Consider the following 15254-nt stretch of genomic DNA (forward strand, 5'->3'; position numbering starts at 1 on the left):
TAGGAGTAATTTCTCAGTGCAGAACCAGGGGTAACCTGAGTGCTGCCCGGTGTGGCCAAAAACAAACAAACAAACAAAAAAAATCAAACAACATACAAAGAAACAAAAAAGAATTTCTATGTAAATGAACCAGGCCAAAGCTGTGGCTCAGTGGTAGAGTAAATGTCTTACATGGGTTTGGAGGCCCCGAAATGGTTACAGAAAAAGAAAAAAACAAATATATCAAGAAACACATGCTAAGAACATCCTTAATTTCCTGAGCATTTCTACTCAAATTAAGTTTTTTGGGGTTGTTTTTCTTTCTTTCTTTTTTGGGCCACACCTGGTGATGCTCAGGAATTATTCTTGGCTATGTGCTCAGAAATGGCTCCTGGCTTGAGGAGTCCATATGGGATGCCGGGTGATAGAACTGAGGTCTATCCTAGGTTAGTGCATGCAAGGCAGACGTCCTGCTACTTGTGCCACTGCTCTGGCCCCTCATTTAATTTGTTTTTGTGAATACACAGTGGTGCTCAGGGCTCACTCCTGATGAAGCTAGGGATGGTAGGGATTGAACCCAAATTGGCTGTAAGAAGATAAATGCTCAATCTACCATACTACCATTTTAGCCCCATCAAAACAATTTTTAAAGAGAGATTCAAAATCAGATCACTAATTCAGACAATAAAAAGTCTTTCAGGGCCCGGAGAGATAGCACAACGGTGTTTGCCTTGAAAGCAGCCGATCCAGGACCAAAGGTGGTTGGTTCTAATCCCGGAGTCCCATATGGTCCCCCATGCCTGCCAGGAGCTATTTCTGAGCAGACAGCCAGGAGTAACCCCTGAGCAATGCCGGGTGTGGCCCAAAAACCAAAAAAAAGAAAAAAAAAAGTCTTTCACGGGGCCAGTGAGGTAGCGCTAGAGGTGTCTGCCTTGCAAGCGCTAGCCAAGGAAGGACCGCGGTTCAATCCCCTGGCGTCCCATATGGTCCCCCCAAGCTCAATTTCTGAGAGCTTAGCCAGGAGTAACCCCTGAGCATCAAACGGGCCCAAAAACCAAAAACCAAAAAAAAAAAAAAAAAAAAAAAAAAAGAGTCTTTCACATACGAAATATGTGTATATTGAAATGTGGAAAAGAAGAAACAGAGGAAAGAACAAAAAAGTCAACAAAAGTCACAGTTGACCAAAATGCAAGATGATAATTTATAACTTAAAATTTTAGTACTCTCTTTAATACTAAACCAGTATTTTCTTTTTCTTTTTTGGTTTTTGGGCCACACATGGTGACGCTCAGGGGTTACTCCTGGCTAAGCACTCAGAAGTCACTCCTGGCTTGGGGGACCATATGGGACGCCAGGGGATCCTAGGCAAGTGCTGGCAAGGCAGAAACCTTACCTCTAGCTCCACCGCGCCGGCCCCAAATCAGTGTTTTCTAATTCCACTGAGAGCAAGCCACGGCAGGTATTATTGTCGCTTTTAATCTATTTATAGTTAACCTCCACTTTGGCAAGTAATATCCATTTTCAATTAAAACAGTATTGTTTCTTTTATGTTATTTTGAGAGATAGTATAGAAGTAACACACTTCAATTACATATAGATAATGTGGTTTAATTCCAGGCACCAAAGATCATAGCCAGGGGTCACTCCTGACACAGAGGCAATAAAGAACCCGAGAGTCCCTAGATGTGGCCCAAATGGTATCGCAGCCCCACAATAAATATAAAAATGGCAGGGGAACGCTTTTGGCCTTACATCCCACTGGTCCTGGTTTGAACGCCCAGCGTTACAGAGTGCCAGGAACAGCCCAGGTGGTGCCAGAAATATCTGAGCACCACTGAATGAGGTTTAAATCCCCCCCCCCCTACACAAATACAATTATGGTATTAAGAGTATGGCTCAAAGAGCTGGAATACTATTTTACATATGGGAAATTTGGGTTCAGCTGTTGGTACCATATATATTATCAGTTGAGCACCAACACCAGCAGCAATCCTGGGAAATGAACCAGGAGTAGGCCCTAGCACCACTGGGAATTACTCCAACCACCCCCCAAATCTAAGTACAGGATATCCCTATTTGAACTCAATTAGACTAAGCTAATAAAAAAGAAAAATCTAAAACTGATAAAAATAAATTGAGTACTTTACCCAAAATGTCAACAGTATACAGCAATTAATTGAGTCATAAAAAGAATAGGCAAGAGGACTCAAGAGTTTTAATCTTCAACAAACACAAAAAGCTCTCAGGTTAGTTGCAGCATAGACTCTTACCACTCCCTTCATTAGAAGGCCCCACCACAAAACAAAAATAGAAAAACCCTTCCCTAAATAAGCCTTCCTCTTCAGGAATATAAACCTTTAGTACAGAACAGGTTGCTTTTACTCCTATACTCGACTTAATGGTTGCTCTACTGGCTCAATACTCTACTCCCATTAATTACTTCAGTATCTGACAGCAATCATTTTATTCTCAATCTTTAGTCTCTCCTAAGAAAATCTTCACTTCATTAGGTCACTTCTCAGGACTATTCCATTTAGTACCGAATTATCAGTTGTAATTTTATTAATGTCCTACTTTAAAGTTGAATGAATTTTCAGAAACTTTCCCTAACCTATATTAAGAGTTATAAAAATTATTCTTAGCAAGTTTTGTAGAATGCAGTGGTTTTCAAGAATATACATACGGGGCCCGGAGAGATAGCACAGCGGTGTTTGCCTTGCAAGCAGCCGATCCAGGACCAAAGGTAGTTGGTTCGAATCCCGGTGTCCCATATGGTCCCCCGTGCCTGCCAGGAGCTATTTCTGAGCAGACAGCCTGAGCACTGCCGGGTGTGACCCAAAAACCAAAAACCAAAAAAAAAAAAATATATATACATACGGTGTGAAAAAGAAACACCTATACTGTTAAGCTAAGAGAGCTTTAATTCTAACACAACCACAAAGTTACAGAAATAACTGTATAATAGCCAGCGAGTAACCGAGGCCTTACCTGGTCTCTGGCTCACAGGTGGATTCCCATCAATTCCTGAGAGTATGATGGGAACAGAGCTCAGAGATGAAGTTGTTGTGGTCACCATGGAAGAAGATGCAGCTGTGGTCACCACGACTATGGAGGTGGAGGCAGTGGAAGCTACAGGAAGAGTTATGGTTGAAGAAGATGCTACCAAAGACTTAGGAAAAGCAACTGAAGCCACAGGGGTAGTTATCCCAGTTGTTTTGATAAGGTTCACAGTGGCTGTAGGTGTTACAGAGGTGCTGAAATTAGTTTCAGAGACCTCAACTCCCCCTGCAGTGGTGGCACCAGAAGTGGTTTCTTTAGCTCCCGTGTCAGAAATAGCAGTCACAGGTGTCACAGCAGTAACATTCTCTAAAACCACTTGAGGGGTGGTAGTACTGACAGCAGCAGTCACAGGGCTGCACACCTGAGTTGGCTCAGAAGAAACCACAGGTGTAACAACCATTAATGAAGAAGGTCTGATACTGAACTTCTGTGGCCCTGTTAGGGTTTGGGGTGTGCTAACTCCAGGTATCTTCTGCTGCAGGGCTCCAACTTTGCTCATCACAAACTGTGTGAACACACCACCAGGAGAGGGTCGAGCCGCTGCAAATAAAAATTTGCAGGTCAAAATCTTCAGTTCTCATATTTTATCTTCTTAGTGATTATGTCTATCAACATTTCTTGTGCACCACTGGGTCCATCTCTAACAAGTACTACCTCCAGTATTATATGTGCCAGTTCCAACTCCTAGAAATAAAGCATTTTCCTAGATGCCAACTTTTATCAATTTAATAGGAAAGGGATTAAAATTGGGTATTACTAAATAGATCTTTTGACTGTGCAATATATTCAAATTGCCAAGACACTAAAGACACTAAAAAGAGCAGCAGCAAACAACTTAATAATTTAAAACAAATAAAGATATTCTTTCTAAGTCTAATTTAAACACTAGTTTCCACTGTTCCTCCTTTCTCAGCACCTCCACCTCCTTATTTCAGTCCTCCTATAAAGTGGTTAAAATTTGAATATGTCTAATATACATAAACACACACACACACACATATATATATTCAAACAGATCTACTCTTTTGTGTTTATTTTGTTTTGAAGCCACACCCGGTGGTGCTCAGGTATTACTCCTGGCAGCTCAGGGAACCATATGGGATGACAGGGATTGAAACCGGGTTGTCTATGTACAAGGCAAGCACCTTACTCACTGTGCTATTACTCTACCCTCCAACAGAACTACTCTTAGAGAAATTTATTCTAACTTAAAAACTCTTAAATATCTAAAACAAAAAAAGAACTCAATAACCAACTATATATTCTCAATGCTAAAAACAATTTCAAGTTTATATATCCTGGACTAGCACTGAAACACTGAAGAAAAACAGAAATAAACAGTATTAAGCTATTTCCAAACTTAATTTTTATGTAACATCTATGTTAAAGTCTGTACTAAATGAACCTACTTTGATTTGGCAAGCTCCTTGGCTTCTTAAGATCAAGAACTTATGACTGCCACCAGGAAAACACCAGTCCTTAGAAAAACTGTTAAGTAGGTAACGTATTTAAGTGTATGTCTTCCCTTTTAAAAACGTATTTAGAAACCCAAATCTCTAACCAAGTCTGAAAATTCTAAAAACTAGCCAGAGTTCTGTCAATTCATTTAGTATATTATAAGAATTTAAAAACCAGGGACCACGGGGGCCAGAGAGATAGCATGGAGGTAAGGCATTTGCCTTTCATGCAGAAGGTCATCGGTTCGAATCCCGGCGTCCCATATGGTCCCCTGTGCCTGCCAGGAGCAATTTCTGAGCATGGAGCCAGGAATAACCCCTGAGCACTGCCGGGTGTGACCCAAAAACCACAAAAAAAAAAAAAAAAAAAACAGGGACCGGAGAGATAGCATGGAGGTAGGGCATTTGCCTTGTATGCAGAAGGACGGTGGTTTGAATCCCAGCACCCCATATGGTCCCCTGAACCTGCTAGGAGTGATTTCTGAGCGTAGAGCCAGGAGTAACCTTGAGCACTGCTACTGCTGGGTGTGACACCCCCCCCCAATTTTTTTTAAACAAACAAACAAACAAACAAACAAAAAATAACACAGGCAACTCAGCCATTGACAATACTGCCAAGTTATTTATTTCTCATTTACAACCTCTGTACCTGGACCCACTGCCCAACACCGAATCACAGGCATTCCCAAAATACATGTGCAATCTAACTTACCAATTGGTCTTTTTGCAGGGACAAATGCCTTCAGGTTCTTCCCAGAGCGATTTGCTGTAGTGCCAGAGGAGGAAGTCAATTTGGAATTGGATGTTGAAGGCAACAGGGTACGTGGTTTCCTGGATGCAGCCACGCTGGCATTTGATGCTACCTTGGAGATGACAGTACTGAGGGTTGAGAGGTCCAGGACTGAGGGTCGCAACCTGCCTGTGATATAAGCAGCTAGCCTATTGGCTGGATGCAATGCCCCCATCTGTCCCAATAGCAACTTAGCCTGCGGGTAACTCTTACCATTAACCTGAAACAAGTGGCAAAGAGAAATTCTGTAAAGATAAAATTCTCTTTCTAACTCACCTCCCTTGACAGGGGTTTCATCATTTAAAAAAGATTTAAAGTCCCCCTCCCCTCAGATTTGGGATAGGGCGGAGGGATTTTTTTTTTAATTCCTATTTGGGATAATCTGAGAAATTAATAAATTCTTAAAAAATGTTATCACCTGTTATTTTCAACTTATCTCATAATAGTCATCACTTATACACCATAAATATGCAATCCTGATTAAACTATGAATCATCAGCTAAAACATATGTTTCCAAATTTCCCTCACAAGATCAGAGAGGTATTAACTAAATTCTCTCACAAGGATCCTTTTCAAACATTCTTCTTATCTGGTTAGTCTACTTTAAAGGTTTGGGTTTTTTTTTGGGGGGGTTTTGTGTTTTTTTGTTTCTGGGCCACACTTGGTGGCACTCAGGGGTTACTCACTCCTGGCAGGCTCAGGGAACCATATGGGATGGTAGAGATCAAACCTGGGTCTGTCCCGGGTTGGCAGGGTACAAGGCAAATGCCCTACCACTGTGCTATCACTCCAGCCCTACTTTAAAGTCTTTTGTTTGTTTATTTGTTTTTTGGTGTTTGGACCACACCCGGCAGTGCTCAGGGGTTACTCCTGGCTGTCTGCTCAGAAATAGCTCCTGGCAGGCACAGGGGACCATATGGAACACCGGGATTCGAACCAACCACCTTAGGTCCTGGATTGGCTGCTTGCAAGGCAAACACCGCTGTGCTATCTCTCCAAGCCCACTTTAAAGTTTTTAAAATAGCTTTTGTTATTAAAAACAAAACAAAACAAACAAAAAAGCTTAAGACCCAAAGTTACCTCCACTTTTGGACTTCAAAAATCTCAATTAGAAAAATGTCACCTCGGCCTGGAGAGATAGCACAGCGGCGTTTGCCTTGCAAGCAGCCAATCAAGGACCAAAGGTGGTTGGTTGGAATCCCGGTCCCCCGTGCCTGCCAGGAGCTATTTCTGAGCAGACAGCCAGGAGTAACCCCTGAGCAATGCTGGGTGTGGCCCAAAAACCAAAAAAAAAAAAATGTCACCTCCTGAAAAACTAGGTTTTGTGTTCAAGATAGATAGTAAAACCAACTCACTGTAACTCTAAAATATTCATTAAATAGTAAAAAATAAAGTGAATCAATAAAGGAGATAAAAATTTTCTGTCTAAGACTATCTTGTGCAGGAGTAGTGTTTAGTTTTCTCTAAAAAAAAAAAGAAAATAATTTCTCAAAGCCATCATTTACTTAGATGACAAGGGTCTTCATTTTCTGTCATTCCTTTCCATCATTTAAAAGATGATCATGCAATAAAGAGAAAACAATGCCTACTCGTAGGGCCAAAGAGAGAGTATTGCAGGCAGGATGTTCACATGTAACCAACAGGATTTTAATACCAGCACCCTATAAAGTCCCTTAATCCCAAACAGGAGTGATTCCTGAGTGATTCCTGGGTGCAAATCAGAATTAAGCTCTGAGCACCAGGGTTATGTTCCCAATACAAAAATAAAAGACATGCCCCACAAAACCATAATGTCCTACTCTCTGAATTCATAGGGGACAATCAAGTAACCCTATCTTCAAATATACAAGCTTACACTTTACTACTTCAGTAAAATGCCTTATGCTGAAAAACAGACAAGAGTATCTTTCTTTGGGTCTGGTACAGAAAACAAGGCCTTTTCATTCTAAAGTAAACTTCACAACTATTCAGGCTCTACGGAACTTAAGTCAGATATCCCTGATCAGCTATCTTGAGAGTTGCTCTGAAAATTAGTTACCAACTTCCCCTAAAACCTCCACACTACAGTGGCCTGACTGCTTATGCAAGTTCACACTTTTTTTTTTTTTTTTTTTTGGTTTTTGGGCCACACCCGGCAGTGCTCAGGGGTTACTCCTGGCTGTCTGCTCAGAAATAGCTCCTGGCAGGCACGGGGGACCATATGGGACACCGGGATTCGAACCAACCACCTTTGGTCCTGGATTGGCTGCTTGCAAGGCAAACGCCGCTGTGCTATCTCTCCGGGCCCAAATTCACACATTTTATAGTGACTCTTATGCCTGTATTAAAAGGTGTCTAGCTTAACTAGAAAATTTTAGATAAGTTTATATTCTTAAACTATCAATAAATAAAGTAAGGTAAGGGCCGGAGCAGTGGCGCAAGCGGTAGGGTGTTTGCTTTGCAAGCTCTAAACTTGGACAGACGAAGGTTCGCTCCCCCAATGTCCAATATGGTCCCCCAAGCCAGGAGCAATTTTTAAGTGCATAGCCAGGAGTAAACCGTGAGCGTCACTGGGTGTGGCACCAAAACAAAAAAGTAAATAAAGTAATAAGGTAAAAATGCTACTTACATTAAAAATATAAGAAATACCAGCATAAGCTACTATAGCACCAATAAAAACAAAATGTAATAAAACATATTTGAATATATTGATAGTTCTATTTCTTTTTGGTTTTTGGGCCACATCCAGCAGCACTAGGGTTTACTCCTGGCTCGGCACTCAGAAATCACCCCTGGCAGGTTTGGGGGACCATATGGGATACCAGGGATTGAACCCAGGCTGGCTACATGAAAAGGCAAATGTCCTACCCGCTGGGCTATTGTTCCAGCCCTGATAGGTATATTTCTTTTATTGGGGGGGGGGGGAGGGGTCACACCCTACAGCACTCAGGGTTACTCCTGGCTCTGTGATCAGAAATCGCTCCTGGCAGGCACAAGGGACCATATGGGATGTCGGGATTCAAACCACCATCCATCCTGGATCGGCCGGCTTGCAAGGCAAATTCCCTACTGCTGTGCTATCTCTCTGGCCCCTGATAGTTATATTTCTAAGAAAACAGTCTTTAGCCTAGAGAAGTGGCCATGCTAATAAAGTAAATGCCAGTCACTACCACACATTCATTACCCCAATAAAAAAGTACATTTAATCACATTGTGCAAGAAGAAAAAACTTTTACTTTTTCAATTCAAAACTTTCCAGGCTTGAGAGAGTTCAAAGGGCTAGTGAGCATGTGATAGCCTAGCTTCCATCCCCAGCACTGCATGGTCCTGAGCAGTCAAGTTACCCTAAGCGTCAAATGATAGAACCATAGCACTATGTGCACAAAATCCAAAATCAAACTTCTTTCCAGATTTTTTTCTAGGTTTCAGTATCATTTTACTATAATAATCTGCCTGAATTACTGAATATGAAGGATAAAGGTATTTTTATTATAACAATTACCCTGACAAAAACCTCTAAGAGTTTAAGCATGTATAAAAATGTGGCTCAATATTTTTAAATCTGAGTATCATCTTACTAAATCAAAAATTTCTCCAAGTCTACGATTATATATTCTCTTAAAACAATTTTATTTTGTTCTGAAAGTTATCTGATCACTCCAAAGAATAAATTCTTTAAGCCTTGCTTCACTGTCAAAATTTAACACTATAGCCAGACAATAATTCAAGAGGAATCAAAAATTTAGTATAGGTGGGCATCAAATTTAGGCCTATTAGAAAAAAAAATAATTTTTTTACCCAGTTCCCAGGAAATGTGAAAATAAATGTTATCAGGCCCAAAAAGGGCTCTGAAAAAAAAAATCAAGATACTATCTAAGAATAAAAATATGCTACACCCAGATTAAAGATAATTCTCACCTGGATTAGCCCAGATGTGCTTGAACTGAGTTTACGTTTATAGGCCACAAGCTTCCCTGCAGGAGAAAGTCCTGCATAAAAGGGCAGACCTTTGCCGCCATGTAATCTCTCCCTCACTGAATCCGGGGCATGTGTCTGCACAGGAGAGATATCATCCATTTTCCCAGGGGATAATGGACCATCAGGAGTCTCTGATCCAGATTTCTCAGCCATATCATCTTGGTCTTGACATGATGGCATAGAGATTTTCACACGAGAAGAATACACAGGAGGGTTCTTCTCACCCCGGCTCTTTCGCTGAGAAGCCAACTCAATGATGAAGCTGCCCACCTTAAGTGATTGTGGCATGTTGCTATTGATGTGCTGGGACAAGATGCTCAAAATCTTGCTCCGATCCTCCTCCCAGTTGCAGTCTGAGATGATTTCTATCAGTTTGGTAGGACCGCCAGGTGACCTCTGATGCACATAGGAAGTTGAAGAGGATTCTGCTTCATTGCAGGATGATTTCCAGCTCTTTTCTGTTAAGACAATTAAAGAAGTTTTTTTGCATCATTTATCTCAAACCACAAATGGTTATTGTTCCTGATTTCTAGGATTAAGTGGCATGAAAATGCAACAACTGTTCTATGTCCTATTCCCAAGTACTTTCAGTGGTAACTTAACACTCACAAACTGAGTTTTCTGGAATAATAGGAAGACGGCAAACAACCAGACTATAATAGTTTCACTCTCCTCCTGTCTGGGCTCTTATAATTGTTGTCCCACTTAAAGACTACCCTAAAACACTGAACAGTAAGATGTTAACCTGCAAATAAAACATGACCTAAAAATAAGTTTCTTTGGTGTCGCTTTTTTGTTTCTGGGCCACACGTGGCAATATTCATAGGGTTACTCCTACTTCTGCATTCATAAATTCTTCCTGGTGGGTTGGGAAACTGTACAGAATTAGCAGAGAATAAAACCGGATCAACTGTGAGCAAGACAAATGCTCTATCCGCTGTACTTTCACTTTGGTCCCTTCTTTGGCATAGTTTAGAAGTATACTCAAACTCTAGTTTGTACTACAAATACTTGAGATTACTTCTATTCTTCTAGATATGACTCCTCCACTTCCACTATACCAGTGGTCGGCACTGCAGCTCGCCATATGTGGCTCTTTACAGTTTTAATTTGGCTCTTCTGTGTACCGGGCAGCTGCTCCAGGAGCCAGGACTCTGCTCTGGCCTCTAACAGTGTGCGCCCTGAGTCACTCTCAAAATAAATTTCAATCGTGGTTTTGGCGAGATTTGGCTCAGTTGAAAAAAAAAAGGTTGCTGACCACTGTACTATAACCAATCATTCTACTTACTAACCTATACTAGCTACAGTGTGAAGGAACATAGATCTCTTCATCCTACATGGTGGTTCTGCTTTCAAGCAGATTCTTGTTCCACCTCAGCAGTCTCACGGACTTAGCTCAGTTTCTCACAGAAACATGATTGCTTCTGTGTACAATATGACATCATAAAATTAAAGATTAGAAAATACTACTGCAGGGCCGGCACGGTGGCGCTAGAGGTAAGGTGTCTGCCTTGCCAGCGCTAGCCTAGGACAGACTGCGTTTTGATCCCCCGGCGTCCCATATGGTCCCCCAAGCCAGGAGCGACTTCTGAGCGCATAGCCAGCCAGGAGGAACCCCTAAGCATCATTGGGTGTGGCCCAAAAAACAAAAAAGCAAACAAACAAAACAGAAAATACCGCTTAAGTATCTGAATTCTTATAAAGTAAACAAAAAGTAAATAGGGGTCAGTGACAGAACAATGGGTAGAGCAACTGCCTTGCATATGGCCGACCCAGGTTCAATACCCAGCATCCCATATGGTCCCAAACCCACAAAGAATAATTCCTGAGCATAGAGCCAGGTGTGGCCCCCAAACCAAACAAAACAAATAGATTAATTCCCTCGTCATTACTTCTCATCATAGTAATTCTGGCAACAATCTCCACTAAATAAAGCAGTGCATTCTTCCATCACTGAAGGTACTGACAAACTGAGGACACATTTTAATAACTACACTCACTTTGGCAGCACATATACAAATTTTAGTAACTAATGATGCTAATATTTGCCAGAGTTTGGGAGAGGGTTGAAAAAAGAAAATCAGGGGCCAGAGCAATAGTTTATCAGGTAGGGCATTTGCCTTGCATCTGGCTGACCCAGGTTAATCCTCAGGATTCTCATATGGTCCTGTGAGCTCTCCAGGAGTGATTCCTGAGTACAGAGCCAGGAGGAACCCCTCACATAGCCAAATACGGCCTAAAGACCAGGAAAAAAAGAAAAAAGAAAATCACAGAGCACATCCTAAACATCTCTTGCAATAAAATGCCTTATTGATATGAATAAATTTTATTTCTTAGAACTGAATGATAAATTAAGGAATAACAGACTGGAAAAGACATCTTTTATAACTCTCAATTTATCAGAATTGACAGGATAAACATTCTAGATTGGAAAATATTTTTGATTTCCTTCTTCCCATTATTGTACTCATATAATTACTACCAAGCTAGTAAAATATTGTGACTTATCAGGCTGACCTTGTGATTTATCAGACTCATCCTCCAGGTCACTGGTGCTTGGTTTCAAGGACTGCTGTTCAGAATCAGGATCCTGGAGAAATTACAGAGAATACCTCAACATACAATTAATAGTAAGAGATAAACAATGTCATACACATAAACTATCTCAAAGCAGCCTCAAACAGTATAAAGATTAAAATGTATAAACTTTGTATCACATGCTCAGGAGCATTATTATTATACTTAATATATACAACCCTATATGTACTTGTAGTTTTGCTTCCTCGTGTATTTAGCAGTGACTGAGGTGCAGGAAAAAAATTTACACTGCACTTGATAGTGTATTCTAGTAAAGAGAAAAAAGTTTGATGAAATAAGCTTGTATTTTAGGAAATTTACCAATAATAAAAGGAAGTCCTAATTTAATAATTAGAGATAATTTGATTAAAATCAGCGCTCAGGGGTTGCTCCTGGCTCTATGCTCAGAAATTGCTCCTGGCAGGCTCAGGGGACTCTATGGGATACTGGGATTCGAACCACTGTCCTTCTGCATGCAAGGCAAATGCCCTACCTCCATGCTATTTCTCCAGCCCGAATTTAAATTTTTTTCTTCAGGAATACCACTCTTGTTTTGGGGCCACAACCAGTGATGCTCAGGGTTAACTCCTGGCTTTGCACTCAGTAATTATTCATGGCAGTGCTTTGGGGGACCATAGGGTATGCTGGAGATCAAACTGGGGTCAGCCACATGCAAAGCAAGCACCCTACCTACTGTACAATCTCTCCATCCCCAGGAATAATATATTTTTTTTTTTTTTGGTTTTTGGGCCACACCCATTTGATGCTCAGGGGTTACTCCTGGCTATGCGCTCAGAAGTCGCTCCTGGCTTGGGGGACCATATGGGACGCCGGGGGATCGAACCTCGGTCCGTCCTAGGCTAGCGCAGGCAAGGCAGGCACCTTACCTCTAGCGCCACCGCCCGGCCCCAGGAATAATATTTTTAAAACACCTAGCAGAGGGGCAAAGTGATAGTACAGCAAGTAAAGCACTTGCCTTGCATGCAGCAGACCTGGAATCGGTCCCTAGTGTCTCTCTCCCCTCTCCTCCCCTCCCCTCTCTCCCTCCCTCCCTCTCCCCCCCCTCTCTCTCACACACACACACACACACACACACACACACACACTCACACACTTCCTATACCTGATGTTCAAGCTTCTGCCCTCAAAGACTATACTACATTATTCTGATATTAATGTACATTCTAACACTAATTCTTTTTTTGTTTGTTTTGTTTTGGGTCACACTGGCAGCACTTAGGGACTACTCCTGACTCTATGCTCAGAAATCACCCCTGGCAGGCACAGGGAACCATATGGGATGCCGGGATTCAAACCATCGTCCTTCTGCATGAAAGGCAAATGCCTTACCTCCATGCTATCTCTCCGGCCCCTCTAACAGTAATTCTTAATAATTCAATAATAACTTCTATTTAGAAATTAAAAAAAAATGACAGGGTGGGAGAGATAGTTCAGCAGGTACGGCACTTGCCTTGCATAAAGCTAACCTGGGTTCAATCCCCGGCATACCATACGGTTCCTAGAAACACAGCTAAGATAATTCCTGAGTGCAAAGCCAGAAGAAACCCTGAGCATCTACAGGTCCCCCAGCCCCTCAAAAATAGAGAGATTAAAAAAAGAGAAATCGCTTAAGAAATAGCTTAGCGGGGCCGGAGAGATAGCATGGAGGTAAGGCGTTTGCCTTTCATGCAGGAGGTCATCGGTTCGAATCCCGGCGCCCCATATGGTCCCCTGTGCCTGCCAGGAGCAATTTCTGAGCCTGGAGCCAGGAATAACCCCTGAGCATTGCCAGGTGTGACCCAAAAACCAAAAAAAAAAAAAAAAAAAGAAAGAAAGAAATAGCTTAGCTGGGGTCAGAGAGCTAGTATAGCAGATAGGGTGCTTGCCTTAAATGCAGCCAACCCAAATTTGATCTCTGGTACCCCATATAATCCCCTGAGCACCACCAGAAATAAAAATTAAAAAAAAAAGTAATTTACCTTTGTACTATAGTCCTCAGGACTAGACTGACATGAGTCTTGGGGCTGAAATACTGGCAGTGATAATGGTGATGGTTGCTTCTGTTCCTCCTTTCTTCTTTCATACACTCGAACTCGAGCACAAGTCATCATACTTTCAAAGTACAGATAGACTGGATCTTTGTCCTCTTCTCGAATCTGTAAGTTTCATACAACAAAACATTCCATGCACTGGAGAGGGAAGTTGAAGTAGACTCCAAAAGGAACTGTCTTTGTTACTGTTGTAACAATGAAAGCAATTCGCTTTTTCTTTTTAGTTTTTGGGCCATATCTGGTGATAAACAAGGGTAACTCCTGGCTTGACACTTAGGAATCATTCCTAATAATGCAAGAAATCAAATGGGATTCTGGGGATCAAACCCAGATCTGCAAAGCAGTGTCCAAAGCATGCCATGGACTCAATACTGCAAGTCCCTGTCTTGACCCAACAATTAAAACTCTGAAGTGCAGCAACTAAGAAGACCACTCAAGAAACTGAACTCAATCACTGACACCACAAGTATAGTCCTGATTAGCCCCACCCCCACCCCCAGGCATGAGCACCCAAATCATCAGGCCCAAGAGTTAGCAGAAGACCACCAAGTAAGGTCCCTGGGTCCTAGATCCCTAAGTACTACTTAGAGCCCTCCAATATCCTCACAAAATTCTTAAGTGCAAAATTTAAATTTAACTAGTACAAGTACAGTTTATATGTGCTAACTCATGGAACAGAGAGAGGATATGATATCTATCATGTATTTCAGAGCAGATCAACAGTGCTTCTGAAATTACCTGTGAATAAGACATTTCATATTTAAAAATCCAGTGAAAAAGAGTAGCGAGATATAACAGCAGGTAAAGCACCTGCTTGCATCAAGGTGACATAGATAACTCCCAATTACCAAGCAGTATTGGGAACTGGCCCTTTGAGTCTCTGTATAAAGCAATTTTTAAAAGCACTGTAAGGCAAATGCCCTACCGCTGTGCTCTAGCCCCACAAGTCAGTAATTTTAAAACAGCAGCTCACCTTTATGTGATCATCCTAGAGAGGTTTTTACCTCATGAGGGCCAGAGAGATAATATAGCAGGCTGGGATCCTGCCTTGCAAGCAGCTAACCCACGCTCAGTTCCTGACATAATACAAGGTCTAATTCCACCAAGAGTGACGTCTGAGCACAAAGCTAGGAGTAAGCCTTAAGCACAGTTAATCATGGCCCCAAAACCAACAAAAAAGAATGACTATTATTAGGGTTAAGGGAGATAAATAATTGGACTAGAACACATGCATAATTTACATGCAGGAAATTCAGGCATGATCACCAGAAATAACCCCCAGGGAAGAGTTTCTGAGCAAACCCAATTATGCACCCCTCCAAAATTAACCCAGAATTTATCTCTTTAACATTTTTTTTTTTTTTTTTTTGGTTTTTGGGCCA

The 15254-nt window shown here is 41.5% G+C and overlaps 1 protein-coding gene across 1 annotated transcript in view; it reads right to left on the reverse strand.

Annotated features, from left to right (window-relative positions):
* Positions 1-15254, reverse strand: part of MGA (MAX dimerization protein MGA) — a 91790-nt gene that overhangs the window by 29896 nt on the left and 46640 nt on the right. The window contains exons 11-15 of the mRNA XM_049782134.1: positions 13801-13977; positions 11762-11834; positions 9185-9702; positions 5209-5506; positions 2968-3579 (exon numbers count right to left, since the gene is read on the reverse strand). Of these exons, the coding sequence (XP_049638091.1) occupies positions 2968-3579; positions 5209-5506; positions 9185-9702; positions 11762-11834; positions 13801-13977 (1678 nt within the window). The remainder of the gene's footprint in view (positions 1-2967; positions 3580-5208; positions 5507-9184; positions 9703-11761; positions 11835-13800; positions 13978-15254) is intronic.

Source organism: Suncus etruscus, chromosome 10 (genome assembly GCF_024139225.1).
Source record: "Suncus etruscus isolate mSunEtr1 chromosome 10, mSunEtr1.pri.cur, whole genome shotgun sequence".
Classification (NCBI taxonomy): Eukaryota; Metazoa; Chordata; class Mammalia; order Eulipotyphla; family Soricidae; genus Suncus; species Suncus etruscus.